General features: G+C 67.6%; 2 protein-coding genes across 3 annotated transcripts; one reads left to right on the forward strand and one right to left on the reverse strand.

The window, feature by feature from the left end:
- The first annotated feature begins 14 nt into the window (after positions 1 to 14).
- DTX1 (deltex E3 ubiquitin ligase 1) lies at positions 15 to 14,494 on the forward strand. Of its 2 annotated transcripts, none has more exons than XM_030958775.1 (10): positions 15 to 78; positions 3,947 to 4,678; positions 8,646 to 9,300; positions 10,695 to 10,756; positions 10,868 to 11,029; positions 11,214 to 11,275; positions 11,359 to 11,517; positions 12,937 to 13,098; positions 13,189 to 13,278; positions 13,963 to 14,494. In XM_030958775.1, exons 2-10 carry the CDS (start codon positions 4,420 to 4,422, stop codon positions 14,185 to 14,187), a joined length of 1,836 nt encoding a protein of 611 aa, XP_030814635.1. In that variant the 5' UTR covers positions 15 to 78; positions 3,947 to 4,419; the 3' UTR covers positions 14,188 to 14,494. The 2 variants fall into 2 exon arrangements, with proteins under 2 accessions (XP_030814635.1, XP_030814636.1); XM_030958776.1 differs by lacking the exon at positions 15 to 78 and adding an exon at positions 2,655 to 2,715.
- A 10-nt stretch (positions 14,495 to 14,504) lies between these two features.
- On the reverse strand, positions 14,505 to 20,278 carry LOC115909618 (rasGAP-activating-like protein 1). Its single transcript, XM_030959100.1, is given in 17 exon segments — positions 14,505 to 14,588; positions 14,590 to 14,698; positions 15,062 to 15,126; positions 15,535 to 15,810; positions 16,180 to 16,295; positions 16,298 to 16,316; positions 16,489 to 16,681; positions 16,813 to 16,925; positions 17,006 to 17,070; positions 17,253 to 17,406; positions 17,489 to 17,606; positions 17,705 to 17,793; positions 18,155 to 18,292; positions 18,408 to 18,490; positions 18,854 to 18,933; positions 19,021 to 19,077; positions 20,214 to 20,278. Coding segments are annotated over 17 exon segments (1,824 nt in total).
- Between the last annotated feature and the right edge of the window lie 1,271 nt (positions 20,279 to 21,549).

Below are 21,549 nucleotides of genomic sequence, written 5' to 3' on the forward strand. Positions count from 1 at the left end.
CCCCCGCCTGCCCCCCCGCCTGCTCGCCCGCCTTCCGCCCCGCCGGCACCGGGGTCCCGCGGCCGGGGCGGACACGGGGTACGGGGGGCGAACCGGCCCGGGAGGGGCAGGAACGGGGGCCGGGGGAGGTGGGGGCGCGGGGAGGGGGCGCGATGCGGGGCCGGGCCCGGCTGCGGGACCCCGGTCCCCGTGGGAGCGATTGGGGACACACGTGTGTGCGGGACCCTGGTGTGCATCCCTGCGCGTGTGCGTGGGTTTACACACCCGTGTGCGCACAAAATTCGCATTTGTCCGTTGCCTTACACACTTTTGCACGCGCAGAACCCACGCGTGTGCACACCCGGGTGCGTTTGTGCCTGCGTGTGTGTGAGCACGGCCCGGGTGTGTGCTCACCCACCCTCCTGTCTGTCTGTCTGCCTGCCTCTTTGTCCGTCCGTCCGTCTGTCTGTCTGTCTCCTGCTGTTCTTCCAGCTGCCTCTGCCATGTGCGTGTGCGTGTGTGTGGTCCCCGTGTCGGGGCGTGCAAGAAGACCGCGTGTGTGTGTGTGTGTGTGTGTGTGTTGGCGGGTGGTCCCCGCCCCGGGGGAGGCCCTACAGACTGTCTGTCTGTCTGTCTGTCTGTCTGTCTGGGGACACCTCCCTGCAGTGGCAGCACCCCGGGACCCCCCACCCTTGTCCTCTGTGGGCTGTGGGTGGGGGTGTCCCCAGCGTGTCCCCCACCCTGCCCACAGGAGCACCCCACTCCCCCCAGGGACCCCCACCCATGGGTCACCCCCACCCTGCGGCCCCCCCGGTGTCCTTGGGGCTGTTTACCCTCGAGCCGGAGGTCACCCACGCTCCTGCTCAGACTAAACACGGCAGCGGCGGCGCCGGGGCTGGGGGGACCTGGGGGGGGACAGGGGCTTGCACCGGGTGTGTCCCCACACGGGTGGAGGGCCCAGCCCCGGTGCACAGGGCCCTGTCCCCAAGGCCCTCAGTGACACCCACCGGCCCTGGGTTCACCCCCTGTCTGATGGCTGGAGCCCCCTCAGGGCTCCTCGGGGTGGCTTCAGGTCCCTGTGCCACGGCCCTGTCCCCACCTCTGTGTTCCCGTCACAGCTTCATGTCCCCTTATCACACCCCAGATCCGTGTCCCTGCTCTGCCTCCTGCCCTGGATTTGTGTCCCCAGCTCTGTCCCCATGTTGTGTCCCCACCCCAGCTCCAGGTCCTTCTGCCACGTCCCATGTCGGGATCTCTGTCCTGTCTCCGTGTCCCCATGCCATCTCCATGTCCCCGTGCCATGTCCCTGCCCCGTGCCAGCCCCACAGGAGACCCGAGCACACCTCATTGCGGGCTGGCACGGGGCGAGTCCCCCACGGTGGGGACAAGAACGGGGACGGGTGGGTGTCCCCATGCCCGACCCGGGACCCCCCGTGCCCGAAGCCACCAGGTGGCACTGCGAGGCCACCGCGGCCACCGCTGCCCGGCCCCCAACCCAAGCCCTAACCCAACCTTAACCCTGTCCCCAAACCTGTCCCTCCATGGGCACAGCCATAGTGACAACTCCCCCATTCCCAGATCTGTCCCCAGATGTGCCCCTCCATGGGCACAGCCATAGTGACAGCTCTCCTGTCCCTAGATCTGTCCCCAAATCTGTCTCTCCATGGGCACAACCAGAGGGACAGCTCTCCTGTCCCCAGATCTGTCCCCAGATGTCTCTCCATGGGTACAACCCCAATGTCAACTCCCCTGTTCCCAAATCTGTCCTGCCACGGGCACAGCCATGACAACTCCAGGTGTGTCCCTTCATGGTGTCAGCCAGAGTGACAGCTCCCATCCCCACATCTGTCCCCACATCTGTCCCTTGGCAGGCAGAGCCACGAGCCCTTGGGCTGAAGGTGACAGATATTGGGGTGCCTTTGTGCTTCAGGGCCTCCTGCCACCTCCTTTGCCTCAGTTTCCCCGCAAGGCTGTGGGAAACACCTGTCCTAAGCGGGGACAAAGTGTCCCCTCAAGCAGGGTGGTACACCTGGGGGACAGCCGCCCATGGGGACATCCAGTGTGTGTCCCCAAGGGGGGTGCCTGGCCCCAGTGCAGATGCCCAGTCCCCAGTGTGTGTCCCTGGTCCCCCATGCCCTGCCATGGTGGGTGTCCCTGGTCCTGCTGTGTCCCCTCTGTGGCTGCCCACACCCAGTTCAGGTCCCCAGTGCAGACACCTGGTCCCCTATGCGTCCCAATGATGTCCCCACAGTGCCCAGTGTGTGTCCCAGCTGTGAGTGCCTGGCCCCGGTGGGGGAGCCCGATCCCAGGGCGGGCTCCCGGTGCAGCGACCCCAACCCCGTGCGTGTCCCCGGGGCAGACACCCGGTCCCCGTGCATGTCCCCGCTGCGTGTCCGGCTTCTCCGATCGTGACCCCGGTGCCGATGCCCGCTCCCCCGTGCATATTCCCGATGCCCAGTTTCCCGTGCATATTCCCGATGCCCCGTTTCGGTGTACCGATCCGGTGCCGATGCCGCTCCCCCGTGCGCGCCCCCGCTCCCCGGCGAGCGTTCCCGGCGCGCGTTCCCGGCTCGTGTGCCCGCGGCCGTGCGCGCCGCCGGTGCCGGTGTCGGTGGCTGCTGCCTGGCGCTGCCTGAGCGCTGCCGCCGCCCGGCCCCGCGCCCGCCGCTCCCGCTCCCGCCGCCGCCGCCGCTCCCGGTGCGGCCGCGGGTCCCGGTGCGGCTGCGGCCGCCGGAGGTAACGGGCGGGGGCCGCGGCCGGGGCGGCGGCGGCCATGGCGGGGCGGGGGGGCGGCTCGGGGGGCGGCGGGACCGGGCACCGGCGGGCTGGGGGATGCCGTGCATGGCGGGGAACCGGGCACCGGGATAGGGGGACGGGGCACCGGGGGGGCTGCCGTGCCTTGGGGGCACCGTGCCCCGGAGGGATGGGGGCTGCCGTGCATGGGGGGGACCGTGCGCCGGGGGGGCACACAACAGGCACCGAGCGGGAGAGCCTGCCGTGCCCGGGGATGCCGTGCGCCGCGGGGCCGTGCATCCATCCTGGGGCTGCCGGGCATGCCGGGGGACCGGGCACCGGCGGGGCGCCCTCACCGGGGGGCTGCCGTGTGGCGGGGGGGGGACACCCTGCACCGGGGCCAGGCCTGGTCTCTCAACCCCCCCCTCCAGTAAGAGCAGCCGGGGCCCGCTTTGGGGGGGCTGTTGGCCCCGGGGATCGTCCCCACCGCGCGGTCCGGGGGGGCTCAGGGCTGGGGTGAGGGTCCCCCCCGTGCGCGGTGCTCGGGGTCACGGCGGGCGCACACGCGTGTGGGGAGCGCGGTGCGTGTGAGCACAGCCCAGCCGGGGCCGCGCGTGTGCCCGCGGGGGGGTTGTTGTGCTGCCGTGGCTCCCCCCTGTCGGTCCCGCTGTCTGTCCGTGTCCCCGGCTGTGCGTGTGCCAGCGCGTGTGCCCGTGTCTCTCCGTGTCAGTGTGTCTGTGTGCGCCCGGCCGTGGCCGTCCCTCTGTCTGCCGCCTGTTTGTGCGGCGAATCCCCCCTCGCGCGGGCCCCCCGCCCGCCGCCGTGGGGCCGGGGGCTGCCCTGGGTGGGCTCGGGGGGGCCGGGAGCACCCCCAGCCCGATGCCTGCAGTGCAGATCATAAATCAGCGGCGGCTGGAGCGGGATCCAGGGCCCGCGGGCTCCCCGGCACCCAAAGCCCCGGCGCGGGGAGCGATGAAGCTCCCCGGGCTCCTGGGACCCCCGGCAGCCCCCCAGGGCCGTGGGCAGGCTGGCCCGTCCCCCCCTGTCCCCGTTGTCCCCTCTGTCACGCTGGAGGCCGGCAGCCGGCCGGGGTTGGCAAGCAGCCCGCGCTGCCAGGGCTGCGGGCACCGCGGCCTCGCTGCCCTCCGGCTCGGCGGGGCGGTGGGGACGGTCCCCCAGCTGCCACCCGCCCGGCGGTACCCGGCGTGACCCGCGCCCTGGCCCTGTTTTGCAGGTGACACCCCCGTCGCTTGCCACCGGTGACGCGCAGGGCGGCGGGGACAGCCGTGGAGCCACCGAGGACGTGGGCTGAGCAGCAGGACGCGAGGAGGAAGAGGAGGAGTGGGCGTCTCGGGGCTGTGCGTGCCCATCGCCGCTCACAAACACCGCCATCCTCGAGCCGACGCGTTCTGCGAGGTCCCGGTGTGGCTTTTTGGAGCCCGAGCCCTGCCAGCAGCTCCGCGGGGAGGAGGAAGAGCCGGCGAGGCCGTGCCGGGTGATGGATGGGCCCAGCCCCGCGCGGCGGCCCCGGGGCAGCGGCACCGGGCGGCTCGGGGCCCTCGGGGACGCGGCTGGCAGCACCCGGCCCTGCAGAGCCGCGCAGCGCCGGCCCCGCTGAGCCCCGCAGGAGCATCCGGAGGGGCCCCGGGTGACCCCCGCGTCCCCGCGCGGGGACACAGCGCGGCGCCGAGCCGCTGTGCCCCGGGCATGGCGCGGCAGGGCTCGGGGGCCATGCTAGCCTCGGGGGGCCTGGGGTTCCCCCCGCAGAACGTGGCCCGCGTGGTGGTGTGGGAGTGGCTGAACGAGCACGGGCGCTGGCGGCCCTACTCGGCCGCCGTGTGCCACCACATCGAGAACGTGCTGAAGGAGGACGCCCGCGGCAGCGTGGTGCTGGGACAGGTCGATGTCCAGCTGGCGCCCTACGTCATCGACCTCCAGTCCATGCATCAGTTCCGGCAGGACACGGGTAAGGGGATGGCGTCGAGCCAGGGACATCCAGCCACACGTCCGTCCTTCCGTCTGTCCATCTGTCCGTCCGTGCAGCCATCCATCCACACAGCCTTCGCTCCCCCTCTCTCTCCATCCATTATCCATCCATCCATCCATTGGCACATTCCTCCCTCCTCCCTCTATCCTTCCATCCCGCCGTATTTCCATCTGTCCTTCCATCTTTCCCTCCCTCCTTCCTTGCCTCCATCCCTTCATCCCTCCCCCTGTCCCTGTGTGTATCTGTTTGTCTGTCATTCCATCCATCCATCCATCCATCCATCCATCCATCCATCCATCCATCCATCCATCCATCCATCCATCCATCCATCCATCTTCCCCTCGCTCCTTATTCAGTGTATCGCAACTTATTCATCAATTCCTTCCTTCCTTCCTTCCTTCCTTCCTTCCTTCCTTCCTTCCTTCCTTCCTTCCTTCCTTCCTTCCTTCCTTCCTTCCTTCCTTCCTTCCTTCCTTCCTTCCTTCCTTCCTTCCTTCCTTCCTTCCTTCCTTCCTTCCTTCTCTCCTTGCCTCTGTATCTCTGCTTGTCTGTCCCTTCATTCCTCTATCCCTCCATCCCTCTATCCCTCCCTCCATCTGTCCATCCATCTGTTCCCTCACTCTCCAGGGCTCCAGTGCCCCCATGGGCCTCTCCAGGCTCCTCCATCCCTTTCCTTTCCCATCCACCACGGATCCCCATCCCAGAGGGACGTGTCCCCACATCCCTGCATGTCCTGTCCCCTCCGTGGGTGCTGTGCTGTGTCCCACTATCCCGCTGTCCCCTCCTGTTCCCCTCCAAGCTGCTCCATGCCCAGGGCAGTGGGGAGGCCCCAGCTGGGCCCTGGGAGCAGCGCTGGGCACTGGGATGGCTGCAGCTCTGCTGGTTGGTGCTGCTGCAGCGCATCCAGGCCAGGAATCCCGTGGGAAATCAGAGCTGATCCCACACTGGGACCGAGCCCAGACCCTGTTAGATGTGTCCCTGTCACGGTGTGACCCATTAAACCAGCACGTGCTGCCTGTGCTGTGGGGGATGTGCTGTCTTGGGTGCATTCCTGCCCGTCCCTGCATCCCTGCCCAGGGCAGGATCCGCTCCAGGCCAGGCAGAGCGGGCAGGGGACCTGCCACACCTCAGGTGACACCCGCGGCCCTGCCTGGGGACACCCACAGCAGGACCCCCGTGGTTGTGGCACCTCCCCTGGCCACTGATGCCACCACTCCCAGTCCCCAGTGATGCAGGGTGACCCTGGTGTGGGGATAGGGACTGAGATGGGACAGAAGCAGGGACGTGCCACCTGCCCCTGCCATCCAGCCTGGCTCTGAATCCATCCCCAGCTGGTCCCGGACTTGGCAAAGGGCAGCTTGGCACCTGCAGCCCTGAGTCAGCGAGGACACGGCCCGACCCGCGGGGTCTGTGCTGACTCAGAGCTGTGGGAGCCACCGGGACACCCTGGCTGTCCCCGTGCCACCTCCTGCCAGCTCTGGCCAGGACCCATCCTCTGACAGCAGCTGGCATCACATCCCATGGCCGCGGTGCAGGGTAACCCTTGGGGACTTGTGCCCATGGTGGGGCCACGAATGGATTTGGGGTGACAAAGCAAGGCTTGCCAGGGTGTCCCTGGTGCCACAGTCCCTGCACCAGCAGGACTTGGGGACAGGGATGCTGAGAGAGGGACCTCAATGGCTTGTCATGGCAGGGGACGCAGCCATCGTCCCCAGCATTGTGGTCCCTGTGTGCCCCATCCCTGTGTCCATCTGTATCCATCATCCCTCCCCTGTGGGTTTGGAGGCTGCCACATGGCTCGTGGCGCTTGGGGACAAGAGGGTCCCCTGAGCTGAGGGTGCTCCTGGTGCCTGCTGTGACATGGGGACACGGGGAAGGTTGGCAGGAGGTTGGGGGCTCGGGGGGCTGCGCAGTGCCTGGGGACAGACAAACCCAGTGACGAGCGAAATGAGGTGACCCCGTTCCGAGAGCGGGGACGTGCAGCCCCTCCCGGTGGCCCTGGGGACACTGGCTTGGCCCTGTGGCTCTGGCATGGCTGGCAGAGGGGACAGGGACTGGGGACAGCTGGGGACAGCTGGCGGCCCTTGGGGACTGGGAGCTGTGTGTGCCAAGGGGATTTGGGATGGTCCTTCATCCTCTGGGGGATGCGGGATGTGAGGGGCAGGGGATGTGGGATGGGGATGTGAGGGGCAGGGGGATATGGGATGGGGGATGTGAGGTTTGGGATGGGGATGTGAGGGGCAGGGGGATTTGGGATGGGGGATGTGGGGTTTGGGATGGCGATGTGGGGTATGGGATGTGGGATTTGGGATGGGGGATGTGGGGTTTGGGATGGGGATGTGGGGTATGGGATATGGGATTTGGGATGGGGGATGTCAGGTTTGGGATGGGGGATGTGGGATTTAGAATGGGGGTGTGAGTGGCAGGGGGATGTGGGATTTGGGAAGTGGGAGGGAGGGGCAGCGGGATTTGGGATGGGGATATGGAGTTTGGGATGGGGATGTGAGGTTTGGGATGGGGATGTGAGGGGCAGGGGGATGTGGGGTATGGGATGTGGGATTTGGGATGGGGATGTGAGGTGCAGGGGGATGTGGGATGCATTTGCAAGGACCAGTGGATCTGGGATGTGCTTATGGGTGGGATGTGGGATTTGGACAAGAGCGAGCAGCAGGATGGGGGACATGGAGGCAAGGAGGCAGGGCTGGGAACTGGGGTGGGATACAGGACATGGATGTGGGGGAATGTGGAGGGGAGTGGGCAGTGGGGCTGGAGGGCAGAGGGCAGAGGGCAGTGGGCAGAGGGCAGTGGGCAGAGGGCAGTGAGCAATGGGCAGTGGGCAAAGGGCAGTGGGCAGTGGGCAGAGGGCAGTGGGCAGTGGGCAGAGGGCAGTGGGCAGTGGGCAATGGGCAGTGGGCAGAGGGCAGTGGGCAGAGGGCAGTGGGCAATGGGCAGTGGGCAGTGGGCAGAGGGCAGTGGGCAGAGGGGTTGGAGGGCAGTGCAGTGTGGGTGGCCTGGAGCCAGCAGTGGGATTTGGGATTTGGGATTTGGGATTTGGGCAGGGCGGGTAGCAGGGCCCCCCCCCGCTCCCCTCCCGGCGGAGCTGCCTCAGCACACGGCCGCAGCTGGGGCCTGGCTCTGCTGCCTGATGCGGCCCATGATTAATGACCGCTAATTAGTGCCGTTAATCGAGCTGGGCAAACGGTGCCGGCCAGGGGATAGGCAGGCCCCGTGCCGGGGGGGCACTCGAGGAGAGGCTGTGATACCTCCCCTCACTGCAGAGCTCCGGGGGGGGCTGCGGGATCCAGTCCCATCCCAAACAAGCGGCGAGCGGCCGGGATGCGGCCGTGTGGGACAATCCCTGGCTGTGTCACTGCCAGAGCCAGCAGCTGTCAGGAAACCTCTCCTGACCGGGAAATGCTTCCCCTGCCCCGGGATGGCCACCGGGATGGGAGGGTGGGGAAGGGCTTGGACCAGAGGGATGGAAAAAAGCTGGGAAAAGCACAAGGATTTGTTGGATTCTGCCCTTTCCTGACCCAGAGATGGGGTAACTGAGAGGCTTTTAAAAAACACTTTTATTCGATTTTCAGTCTCATGTGAAGGGTGAGAGAATTCTCTGCAAATTTTGAATTCTCACCTCGGAGAATTCTCTACACCTGGCTGAGCAGCATTGCCCTTCCCAGGACATCCAGGAGGATGATCCTGAGGGGTCTGAGGCTCTGTCCGGTGGCAGCCCGAGCCACTGTCCCCAGTGTTGGGGTGAGGGTTGGATTCATCCCTAGGGAAGCGCTTTTGGGGTGCAATGGGGATTTTAGCGAAGGGGCAGAGCAGCTGTTGCACCCCAAGGCGCCTCTGTATCTCATTCCCTGCGGGATGCCGGGCTGGAAGCTGGACGCAGGGATGTCTGAAGGTCCCCCTAGTGGTGTCACCCCCGTGTTTGTGTCCCCAGGGACCATGCGCCCCGTCCGCAGGAACTTCTACGACCCCTCCTCGGCTCCGGGGAAGGGAATCGTGTGGGAATGGGAGAACGATAACAACTCCTGGACCCCCTACGACATGGACATCTGCATCACCATCCAGAACGCCTACGAGAAGCAGCACCCCTGGCTGGACCTCTCCTCCCTGGGCTTCTGCTACCTCATCTACTTCAGCAGCATGTCCCAAATGAACCGGCAGACGCAGCGCAAGCGGCGGCTGCGGCGCCGCATGGACCTGGCCTACCCGCTCACCATGGGCTCCATCCCCAAATCGCAGTCCTGGCCCGTGGGCGCCAGCACGGGCACCCCGTCCTGCTCGTGCCCCCAGTGCCTGCTGGTGAACAGCACCCGCGCCGCCTCCAACGCCATCCTGGCGTCCCAGCGCCGCAAGCTCTACCCGGGCGCCGTCCGCCAGAGCAGCACCTTCGCCGGGGCCGCGCTGTGGCCGCCGGGGACCGCGACACCGGCCGTGGTGGCGGCCAAGGGGGAAGGGCTGCGGGTGGCCGCAGCGGGGTTCGGCCCCGGGCAGGGCGTGCCCAGCGCGGCGCTGCCCGGGCTCAACAACCTCAACCGGCCCGGGCCGCAGCGCGGGGCTGGGCTGGGCGCCAGGGCTGCCGTGCCCCCCGGGTAAGATGGGTGGTGGCTGGGGAGGGGACAAGCGGGGTGTCACCGAGGCGGGGATGGGCACACAGAGGGGCGAAGGGGGTGATGGGGGTGGCTCGGACCCTGCTGTCGCCTTGCGGGCAGCCCCAGCTCTTGTGGCGCTGTGTCACCTCCAGCCCTGGGGTCCCCACCCTGGGTGGTGCTGGCGGTGCTGGGATCCGTGCAGAGGGGATGTGGTGATCCGTGCCATGCTGTGCCAGGCCGTGCCATGCGCCAGGCCGTGCCATGCTATCCATGGCAGCTGAAGCACAGGGAGTGCCTGGCCCCAGGGGAATGGTGTCCCCAAGGCCAGCACGGGCTCTGTGACCCAGCTCCGGGCCTGATGCCACCTTGGAGGGCACAGCCGTGGGGAGGGGCCGCAGCCCCTGTGTCCCCTCCCTGCTGGGGATGATTCACCAGAGGGTCCAGGTGGGCGAGCAGACCCCTGGAATTGTGTCCTGCTGGGTGTCCCTGTCCTGGCACCCACATCTCCATGGCTGTGCCCCATGGTGGGTTGGCCTGGTGTCCCCTCGGGGCTGGCAGTGCTGGGCTGAGGGGACAGGTGGCTTCTCTGAGCCCCCAGCAACTCCTGGCACATTTCCTTCCCCTGCTGACCTCCTGCTTTTGCTCCTGTGAGCAGTCCTTGTCCCTGTCCCCATCGCTGTCCCTGTCCTGGCACACACCTATGCACAGGGAGGAGGGACTGGGCTCCCATCGCTGTCCTGGCCTTGGCGTGGGTACAGGAGCTTTGGGAATGAGGGAAAACGCCCTCGTGTGGGGCTGAGAGCTGCTGAACTGATCCCTGTGATCCTTCCCTTCCCTTCCCTTCCCTTCCCTTCCCTTCCCTTCCCTTCCCTTCCCTTCCCTTCCCTTCCCTTCCCTTCCCTTCCCTTCCCTTCCCTTCCCTTCCCTTCCCTTCCCTTCCCTTCCCTTCCCCACGCTGTCCTGGGCACGGTGCCACCGGTGCCACCTGCTGCTGCCACCCAGCAGGGTGGGGGTCCCTGGGGGGCACACGAGTGGTGCCACCTCCCCGGGGGGGTGGGGAACACGGGTGTCACCGTCGGGATGCCGTGACAAGGCCCCCACCCCGGGTCGAGGAGGACGTGATGCCACCAGTGCCATTGGGTGCCCAGAGATGGGCAGGTGGCACTGGGTGACCGTCCCCTGGGATGGGACAGCAGCCATCCAAGCTGGGGAGGGGACACCTTGCCCTGTGTCCTGTGGGGAGGACACTGCTTGGGGACAGTGCCAGCAGCCCCCAGGTGACACTGCCCTGTGTCCCAGGGGAGGACACTGCCCGGGGCCATGCCATGCGGGGAGGGGACAGTGCCATCGCTGCCAGCCCTGCTGAGCCCCTCCGTGTCCCCTGTCCCCTGCAGGGTCCCAGCGCTGCCGGTGAAGAACCTGAACGGCACCGGCCCCGTGCATCCCGCGCTCGCAGGTGAGCACCGGCTGCCACCGCGGGGTGCCACCGTGCGCGGGGAGCGGGGGATGGCACCAGGGGGTGGGCAGGACGGACAGACGGACAGCCAGAGGCGCTCTCCCGGCGCAGGCATGACGGGGATCCTCATGTGCGCCGCCGGGCTGCCCGTGTGCCTGACCCGCGCCCCCAAACCCATCCTGCACCCCCCGCCCGTCAGCAAGAGCGACATCAAACCCGTCCCCGGCGTCAACGGCATCTGCAGGAAAACCAAGAAGAAGCAGCTCAAGAAGAGTAAGGAGCCACCGATGTCCCTGCGGGGCCAGGGGGACACGGAGGGGGAAGTGAGGGACCCCCGGCTTTGCGTGGGATGATGCCCGTCGCGTGTGGCGGGGGTGGCAGGGCTGTCCCCGTCCCGTGTGCCGTGCCAGGGGGCGGTGGCACCGCGGGCGGGCTCTGATGATGGCATTGCCCTCAGGTAAGACCCCCGAGGACGTGGTGCGCCGCTACATCCAGAAGGTGAAGAACCCCCCGGATGAGGTGAGTGGGGGGCTCGGGGGGCTCCGGGAGGGCCGGGGGTGACCCCTCATCATCCCCCCGGGTGCTGATGGCGCTGCCGGCAGGATTGCACCATCTGCATGGAGCGGCTGGTGACCTCCTCTGGCTACGAGGGCGTGCTGAGCCCCAGGGGCATCAAGCCGGAGCTGGTGGGCAAGCTGGGCAAGTGCGGGCACATGTACCACCTGCTGTGCCTGCTGGCCATGTACAACAACGGCAACAAGGTCAGAGCGCGCCCCGGGGCTGGCTGAGCTCGGGGGGGAGGCGCTGGGGGGGTGTTGGAGGGGGCTGGGGGATTCCAGTTGGGTGCTGGGTGGGTGCTGAGGGGTTATTGGGTGGATGCTGGGTGGGTGTTGAATGGGTTCTGGGTGGGTACTGGGTGTTGGGTGAGTGCTGAAGGGGCCCAGGTGGGTGCTGGGTGGGCGCTGGTTGGGTCCAGATGGGTGCTGGGTGGGTGTTGGGTGGGTACTGGAGAATGTTGAATGGGTTCTGGGTGTTGGGGAGTGGTGGGGGGATCCAGGTGGGTGCTGAGAGGCGCTGGATGGGTCCAGATGGGTGCTGAGGGGTGCTGGGGAGTGTTGGGTGGGTGCTGGGGAGGTCCACGTAGGTGTTGGGGAGTGCTGGGGGAATCCAGGTGGGTGCTGGGAGGTCCAGATGAGTGTTAGGTGGGTGCTGAGCAGTTCCAGGTGGGTGCTGGGTGGGTGTTGGGTGAGTGCTGGGGGATCCAGGCGGGTGGTGGCGTAGTCCAGGTGGTGCTGGGTGGGTGCTGGGGGATCCAGGTGGGTGTTGGGTGGGTGCTGAGCAGTTCCAGGTGGGTGCTGGGGGGGTCCAGGTGGGTGTTGGGGGGGGCTGGGTGGGTTGTGGGTGGGTACTGGGTGTTGGGGGAGTGCTGGGGGGTCCAGGTGGGTGCTGGGTGGATGCTGGGCAGTTCCAGGTGGGTGTTGGGTGGGTCCAAGTGGGTGTTGGTTGTGTGCTGGGGGGATCCAGGTGGGTGTTGGGTGGGTGCTTGGTGGGTGTCAGGGGTGCTGGGTGGGCGCTGGAGGGGCTGAGAGGTTCCAGGTGGGTGCTGGGTGACTACTGGGTGGGTGTTGGAGGGAGCTGGGTGGGTTGTTGGGTGGGTACTGGGGAGTGTTGAGTGGGTTCTGGGTGGGTACTGGGTGTTGGGTGAGTGCTGAGGGGGTCCAGGTGGGTGCTGGGTGGGTTTGAGGGCTTCTGGGTGGGTGCTGGGGAGTTCTGGAATGTTCCAGCTAGGTGCTGGCTGGGTGCTGGGTGGATTTGGGGGGTTGAGTGGGTGCTGGAGTGGGTGTGGGCATTGGATGGGTGCTGGGTGGGTGTTGGGTGGGGTCCAGGTGGAGGCAGGGGTGGGTGCTGGGCAGTTCCAGGCGGGTGCTGGGGGCTCCAGGTGGGTATTGGGGAGTGCTGGGTGGTCCAGGTGGTGCTGGGTGGGTGCTGGGCAGTTCCAGGTGGGTACTGGGTTGGTGCTGGGGGGTGCTGGGTGGCCCAGGTGGGTGCTGGAGGGTCCAGGTGGTGCAGGGTGGGTGTTGGGTGAGTTCTGGGTGGGCTCCAGGTGGGTGCAGGGTGGGTGCTGGGGGGTCCAGGTGCGTGCTGGGAGGTGCCACCCCTGATGCCCGCGGTGCCCCCAGGACGGGAGCCTGCAGTGCCCCACCTGCAAGGCCATTTATGGGGAGAAGACGGGCACGCAGCCCCCCGGGAAGATGGAGTTCCACCTCATCCCCCACTCCCTCCCGGGATACACCGACTCCAAAACCATCCGGATCGTCTACGACATCCCCACCGGCATCCAGGTGAGGGGGGACCCCCGTGGGGTAGTGACCCCACCCCGTGTCCCCGTGTCCCCGTGTCCCCGCTCACCCCCTGTCCCCACACCCACCCAGGGCCCGGAGCATCCCAACCCCGGCAAGAAATTCACGGCACGAGGCTTCCCACGGCACTGCTACCTGCCCGACAACGAGAAGGGCAGGAAGGTGGGACTGGGGTGGGGTGGGATGGGGTGGGATGGGATGGAATGGGATGGAAGGAATGGGAGGGGATGGAATGAGAGGATGGCACAAAATGGGAAGGGAAGAGGTGGAAAGAGGATGGATGGGATGGAGAGTGGGGATGGGGTGGGGAAGGGAAGGTATGGGATGGGGTGGGGTGGGATGGGATGGTTAGGAATGGGGTGGGATGGAATGAGAAGAGAAAGGATGGGATGAGATGGGAAGAGAAGGAATGGGGGCAATAGAATGGGAAGGGATGGGAGGAGAATGGATGCGATGGGATGGGAAGGAATGGGATGGGATGAGGAAGAAAAGGGATGGGATGGGATGGGATGGGATGGGATAGGGTAGAATGGGAAGGGAGAGAATGGGATGGGATGGGATGGGATGGGATGGGATGGGATGGGATGGGATGGGATGGGATGGGATGGGATGGGATGGGATGGGGAGGCTGCAGCTGCACTCCTCAGCTGAACGAAGTGGGGGATACCACAAGGAAGGGTGGCATCTTGTGGGCACTGTGCTGAATCCCACTCTGGAGGGCTGAGGCTGTGCTGTGCCAGGGGAGGAGGTGCCAGGCCGTGCCAGGGGTGCCGGGTGGCTGTGCCAGTCCATGCCAGGCCGTGCCAGGGGTGCCGGGTGGGTGAGCCATGGCCGTGCCCGCCGCAGGTGCTGAAGCTGCTGATCGTGGCCTGGGACCGGCGGCTCATCTTCACCATCGGCACCTCCAACACCACGGGCGAGTCGGACACGGTGGTGTGGAACGAGATCCACCACAAGACCGAGTTCGGATCCAACCTGACGGGGCACGGCTACCCCGACCCCAACTACCTGGACAACGTGCTGGCCGAGCTGCTGGCCCAGGGCGTGTCCGAGGCCACCCTGAAGGACTGAGGCGGGCTGCGGCTGCCCTCGGCCCCGTGCCCCGCCCGTGCCGCCGCCGCCTGCGCCGCTTCACCGCAGCCCCGCCCGGCGAGCTCGTCCCCCGTCCCGGGCCGCCCGGTGCCACCCACCGCGTGTCCCCGTGTCTGTCTGTCTGTCTGTCCCGTCCCGGCTCGCCCCGCTCTCGTGGCGATAGCGTCGTGGTCTTTTTCTACCCGTGGCCTCTTTGCGCGTCTGTGCCACCCGTGTCACCCGTGTCACCCGTGCACCCGTGTCGCCCGCCGCTGCCCCAGGAGCCGCGCACAGCCGGTGCCGTGTACATCTCTGTGTTACAGAATACACCCCGTGCCGGGCTGCTGGCCCCGCGTCCCCTCTGTGCCCCCCCGGGCTGGCCTGAGGGGGGGACGCTGGGGCGCGCCGGGGCTTGGGGACAGGGAGGGGACCTGGGGGTGGCTCCGGGGTCTCGTCGCGGCGGGCGAAGGCGTCGTGGGCGATGTGCAGGTCTCGCAGCACCTCCTGCAGCCTGTCCCCAGCGGGTCCCGCTGCACGCCAGGGTGGGGTCAATGCCACCAGTGCCACCCACCCCCCTGCCAGTCCCGCGGGCATTTCCCCCCCACAGCCCCGCGTCCACCCCCGACACCCACCCGTGGTGTCCCCACAGCCCTTCCCGGTCCCCCCGTCCCCTCACATCCCCCGTCCCGTGCCCCAGCACCCGCCAGCCCCCCGGACTGCGTGTGTCCCCGTGTCCCCGTGTCCGCGTGTGTCTGCTGTCCCCTCGCGGAGGGAGCCGGAGCAGTGCCCTGTGGTGCCCGCAGGGCTGTGCCAGCCTGTGCCAGCCCCCACCCCGGGTCCCCATGTCCCCCCGGTGCCCCCGGGGCTCCCATACCTGCCTGGCCCGGGCAGGGGGGCCCGGCCACCGCGCTGCCCTCGGGACCCCCGGCCAGCGCTGCCCTGCAGGACAGGGACCCTCAGGACACCCCCCGCCCTCCAGCACCCAAAGGACCCCGGCACCCCCAGCCCCCACCGTGCTGGGGGACAGGGACCTCAGGACACCCCCACTCTGCCCCCCGGACCCCTGTGCCGCCCTCTGGACCCCTGGTTGCCACCACCCTGCAGGAAGGGACCCACGGCAGGGTGCCACCATGGCTGTCAGCACCCAAAGGACCTCAGGACCCCCGATTCCCACTGTCCTTGGGGACAAGGACCCTCCGCACGCTGCCACCGTGCCCACCACCCCCTAAAGGACACTCAGGCCCCCATATTCACCCTCAGGACCCCCAAACCCCACCAGCCTGTGGCACAGGGACCCTCAGCAGCTTCCCCCACTGCCCACCAGCGCCCCAAAGTCCCCGTGCTCACCGCAGGTGCCCGCAGAGGCTCTGCGCTGCCACCGCGGGCCGTGGGCACGGCTGCACCCGGGCACTGCCAAGCACAGAGTGGGGACACGGCGACAGCCACACCCCCCTGGCGGGCACGCCGAGGCCAGGGCACCCCCAGTCCTAGCGGCACGGGTGGAAGGTGCCGGGGTGGAACGTGGGCAGCATGTCCCGGTTGGCACTGGTGGCCTGGCACAGCGCCCACAGCCACTGCCACAGCTCCGGGGCGCTCTGAGGGGACAGCAGGGACGGGGCACACCTCCCCAATGTCCCCACCCCTCCCTGGTGTCCCCATCTCTCTCCAAGGTCCCCATCATTCTCCAAGGTCCCCACCCTTCCCTCGTGTCCCCACCCTTCCCCAATGTCCCCATTTCTCCCCGGTGTCCCCACCCTTCCCCAATGTCCCCATCCTTCCCTGGTGTCCTCATCCTTCCCTAGTGTCCCCACCTCTCCCTGGTGTCCCCATCCCTCCCTGGGGTCCCCATCCCTCCCCAATGTCCCCATCCCTCCCCAATGTCCCCATACCTCCCTGGTGTCCCTATCTCTCTGCAGTGTCCCCATCCCTCCCTGATGTCCCCACCCTTCCCCGGTGTCCCTCCCCTCCGTGGTGTCCCCGTGCTGTCCCCACCTTGGCGAGCAGCAGGAGCGTGGGGCCGGTGCCGGGCTCTGTGCACTGCTCCCGCAGCCCGAAGAGCTTCGGGGTGAGCACAGTGGGAGCGAAGAAGTGAAGGAAGAGGAACCCATGATGGAGAAGTACCGCACCTCCTGGATGGGGACAGGGACAGCCCAGGGGACAGGCACAGCTCAGGGGACAGGCACAGCCCGGGGGACAGGGACAGCTCAGGGGACAGGCACAGCCCAGGGGACAGGCACAGCTCAGAGCTTGGCGTGGTGCTCCTGGGGCTGGGCAGACCCCCAGCCCCGCCGTGGGTCCCACCTCGTGCTGTGCCGAGGGGAATCGCTGCTCCACCCGCCTGCGGAGCTGCTGGAATGCCACCCTCATGGGGAGGGGACACTTGTCCACCAAGCCCACGATGGCATGGACGATGTCCCCCAGGTAGCCCTTCAGCAGCTCCAGGCTGCTCTCCTGCACCTGTGCCTCCGACAGGGACCCCCTGAAGGAGATCCTTCTGTGGGGATACTCTGGGTCAGGGACACCAGGAACGGGGGCACTGAGCTGGCCAGAAGTGGCCCCTTCCTGCAGGGGACACAGGGACATGCCAGGTGCCCGTGCCCCTCCCAGACATCCACCTGTGCCCACCTGCCCCGGCTCAGCTCCATCTTGCCGGGGTCCAGCTCCACATGTTTCTTCTCCTCAAAGATGCGGTTCAGCACTGGCTTCAGGAGCTCGTGCAGGTAGGGCAGCCCCACCACCTGCAAGGGGTGGGAAGGCACTGTGCTTGACCCCAAATGCCCTGCTGGAACATCATGGAGGTGTCCCTTCCCGTGCTCACCTTCATGAACTGCTCCGTGGATTTGGAGGCCAGTGAGTTGGAGCGGAGCAGGGTGTTGGGATCAGCTGGAAGAGCACAGAGGCTGTGGCAGGGTGGGCACAGGGTGACATCCCAGCTGTCTCTGGTGTGCCCAGCCCCAGGGACACGTGGCACCTTTCCTGCCTCTCCCTTGGTGTCCTCACTCTTTCTCCATGGTCATCTGGAGCAATCTGGCTTGGGGTTTCTTGAGGTGGCCCTGGGCACTTACTGGTCCTGGCCAGCTCGTGGCTGGTGAGGTAGTCCAGGAGGAGCACAGCCAGCCCTTGGCCCGAGAAGAGCTTCACCAACTTGGAGGCCACGTCCTGCTGGCTCTCCCCTGAGGTCACCTCCTCCAGGACAGCCAGGGCTGTGCCCTCAGGGGACTGTGGGGAGGGCAGGGTGGGCACAGCAGGGCCTCCACACTGGGGTGGTCACCCCAAAGTTCCCCGCAGCCCCAGCACCCACCTGGGCCGGGCAGAGGATGGGCTCGGTGAGGAGCTGGATGAGGGGCTGGTAGTGGTGGGAGGGCAGGACTGTGTCCTCCAGCAGCCTCACTGCCAGCCTCAGGGCACCCAGCTGTCCCCTGCAGTGACACAGGGGCTCACGTGGGTCCTGTGCCCTCCATGGGGGCCACCTCGTGCTGCCCTGGTCACAACCCCCTGTCCCCTCTGCCTGCATCACCCGTGGTCCCCGGTGGTGCTGGGGAGGGGCAGGAGATGGAACCAGCCCCTGGTGAGGCCCGGGCAGAGGGTGTCCAAGAAAAACTCGACCTGGGGGACACAGGCAGGGTCTGGATGGGTGAGGGGACATGTGCCAGTCCCTTGTGCCGCACCTCCCTTGGGGCACAGCCCAGGACACGCAGGGTCTGGATGGGTGAGGGGACATGTGCCAGTCCCTTGTGCCACACCTCCCTTGGGGCACAGCCCAGGACACGCAGGGTCTGGATGGGTGAGGGGACATGTGCCAGTCCCCTGTGCCACACCTCCCTTGGGGCACAGCCCAGGACACGCAGGGTCTGCACGTGGCACTGCCCCCATCCCGGTGGGTCCTAACCCGTGGTCACCCAGACCCCGCACCGAGGGGTGCAGAGGCGCCCCCAGGCCCCATTGGGGTGTGCCCCGAGCTCCTCACCCGCCCCAGGGAGTCGTTCTTGCCCACGATGTCCCAGTCCCAAAGCTCCACGCTCAGCACGGCCTCTCCCAGCTCCCCCTCCGGCAGCTCGAACTCCAGCACCTCATCCCAGCTCGGGAGCCGCGTTTTCTTCACCACCTGCGGGGCACCGGGACTGGTGTCTCCAATGGTGCCCGACGGTGCCCGAGGGTGCCCGAGCCTCCTGGCTCCGTGCGGGACCCGGTGCCACACCCAGCAGCCCGCAGTGACTCACGGCTGTCCCCAGCGTGTGCCCGCAGCACGACACCCGGCCAAAGGGGTCCGAGGCGCCCGAGGCGTCCCGAGGGGACCAGGTCGCTGTGAGGACGTGGGGTCAGCAGGGTTTGTCCCCACCGTCACGGTCCCTGCAGCCCCACGTGCCCGCTTTGTGCCAGCTCGCCTGTGCACATGGGGCAGCCCGCAGGAGCCAGGGCATGCTGGGGAGATCGTGTCCCCATTTCCAGGGAGCCCTTCCTCCTCCAGTCCCTAGTGCGGTGCTGCCATCCCTCCTGGCTGTCCCCATGGCCACCCTGTCCCCATGGCCATCCTGTTGCCTTGGTAGCCGCTTTGGTTGCCATGGCAGCGGGATGCTGCCTCTGCTGGCTGCTCCATCTGTCAGCTGTGTGCGTGTGTCACCGTGTGTGTGTCACCGTGCGTGTGTCCCTGTGCACGCTCACACGCGGCTGTGGAATCCACGGGGCAGAAGCAGCGTGATTTCCTCACCCCAAAAAGGGTTCAGGCTCTTCCACACCGTGGCCGCCCTGTCAGGATGGCAGGGGTGGCTGTCCCCCCAGGGAGGATCCCCCCTCCTGTGTGTCCCCTCGCAGTGTGGGACAGTGTCCCTGTACCTGGCCACCACCTCGTTGTCCACCTTGACCCCACAGTAGGGATCGCTGGAGCCAGAGCTGGGCAGGGGATGGGGGTGCCCAGGGTCAGCCCCCACCCGGGAATCCCCCCCATCCTGGGGGCCTCAGACCCCAGCAGTGAGGCATCAGCCCCGGGGGCTGAGCTGAGCTGCTCGGTCTCAGCCTGGCCCTGCTGAACCCGGGATGGGGATATCCCCTTTTCTCCTTGAGCTGAGGGACCTGCGGTGGGTCACCTCGAGGCATGGCAGTGTCCCTGTGCCACCCACCCACGGGCACCGCTGTGTGTCCAGCAGCACAGCCCAGCCCGAGGCTCTGTGACACCCCACGGTGCCAGGGTGACACCGGTCTGGCTCTTTCCACCGGGAGAACAGGAGGGAGGGATGAGGGACGGATCCAGGGACCATCCGCCCGGCTCCCTGCAAAGCCCCTTTCTGCTGGATTGTGGCAGCTGGAGCAGCACCTAGGGGTGCCAGCCCTGGGGCGCTGCTGGAACCCCAAATCCCCAGGAGGTGCAAGGACTGGGACCCCGAGACGGATGAGGGACGTGACCCCAGTCTCTGTCCCTGCCACAGGACGGGAAGTGGGAGTGGCTCCCCCCGACCCCCTCTGCAGCCCCACGACAGCCCCAAGCTGGGTTTGGGGGTGCTGGGAGCAGCACCGGGCACCCCATCATTGTGCAGCTGTGCCCAGAGCCCCGCCGTGGGGCAGCCCTCGGGGGCAGAACCCCCCGAGGCAGGGGCACGGCCCCGCTCCCGGCTGCCCGGCCCTGGGAGCGGCCGCCGGTGCCAAGCTGGCACATCCGGGGGTGCCCGGGACTGCCAGCTCCGCCGACTCACCACCCCACACCCCTAAAGGCGTGGGGATGCAGGGGCTGCGCCCCCCCAGTGTCACCCCCGGGCTTGGGGGGATCCTCTGTGCCCACCCTGCTGGGTGGGGGGCACGAAAGGGGTGCTAAAGGGACTGGGGGCTCATACACCCCTGGGGGATGGGGGGCTGGCAGTGCCTGCACACCCCAGACCCCCACTTCGGGGGTAATGAGTGCAAGCAGACACCCCCAAAACTGTACGGAGAGAACACCCAGGGAGGGCAGAGCACCCAGAGCCCCCGCCCCGCCACATCTCCCGCGGTGGGTCTGGGGGAAATAGGGGGGCGCTGAGCCCCCCCGAGCCACTCACAGGTCCTTGGCGGGCAGGTCCTTCCCCTCCAGCACCCGGCAGCGCAGCCAGGCGGTTTTGGCCATGCCGGCGAACTTCAAACTTCGGGGTGGGCACCCGCGGGGCTGCGATGGGTGCCCAGGGGTGCCCTGAGCCCCCCAAAGCGCCGCTGGGCTGCCGCCCACCCCCCTTCCTCCTCCTCCTCCTCCTCCTCCTCCTCCTCCTCCTCCTCCTCCGCCGCCGCCGCCGCCGCTTCTCACCGCCGCTTCTTCCTCTTTCCTCTCCTCGGTTGTTTTTGCTGCCGCTTCGCTCCCACCTGCGCCAGGCAGGCACAGGGCGGAGGGCGAGCGCGGGGAAGGGGGCACAGTGCCCACCGCGGGGGTCCCATCGCCAGCCAGCGACCGGGCAGCAAAGCCACCCTCCGTCCGAGAGGCGGGGAAACTGAGGCACGGGGGCACGGCAGAGCGGTGGCACCTGTGGTGAGGGGCTTCTGTCATGTCACAAGGGGTGACAGGGATGGGGGGTTCGGTCTGGACCCCAAAGTGCCAGAGTAGGGGGGGGGAATGGGTGAACGCTGGATTTGGGGATGAGGGGAGGAAGGAGGTGCATGGGACCCCCCCAAGGGACCTCCGGGTGACCCCAGTCCTCAGAGGGGACACCCTGAGCCCAACCGGGGGGACTCCAGCGGGTCTTGGGGTGTCTGTGGATGCAGCACCCCAATCCCACCGCTCCCTGCACCAGGGACCCTGAGCCAGAGAGGATGAGGGGCACTGGGGGGCGAGGGGGGACACCCCAGCTCTGCGGGGGCTTGGAGGGGCTGCGGAATTTGGGGTGCTGGCCAGCTGTGTCACCCAGTGGGTGCTGCCAGGGTGGGTGTCACCCAGGGGGTGCTGGAGGGGTCAGAGGAGGGGCTCTGGCTCTTGGGGGGCTGATGATGGGGTGCTGCTCCTTGGGGGGCTCAATCAGATCCTTGGGGGCTGCTGGAGGGGGATGAATATGGGGGTGCTGATTTTTGGGGGCTGCTGAATTGGGGGGTGTCACCCAGCGGGTGCTGGGTTCTGGGGGTGTCACTGCCAGGGGAATTCCCTGTGTGAGTGCTAAGGGAGGAGATGTCACTGCTGGGGGGTGTCACTGGTGGGGGGTGTCACTCTGTGGGTCCCGGGGGTTGTCACTGCCAGGGGGTGTCCCCGTGTGGGTTGGGGGGGAATGTCACTGCCAGGGGGTGTCCCCGTGACGGTGTTGGGTCCCTGAGGGTGTCACAGCCGGGAGGTGTCCCGGTGTGAGTGCTGGGGAGGTGTCATTGCCAAGGGGTGTCACCTTGTGGGTTCTGGGGGCTGTCACTGTCAGGGGGTGTCCC

Source organism: Camarhynchus parvulus, chromosome 15, assembly GCF_901933205.1.
Source record: "Camarhynchus parvulus chromosome 15, STF_HiC, whole genome shotgun sequence".
Lineage (NCBI taxonomy): Eukaryota > Metazoa > Chordata > Aves > Passeriformes > Thraupidae > Camarhynchus > Camarhynchus parvulus.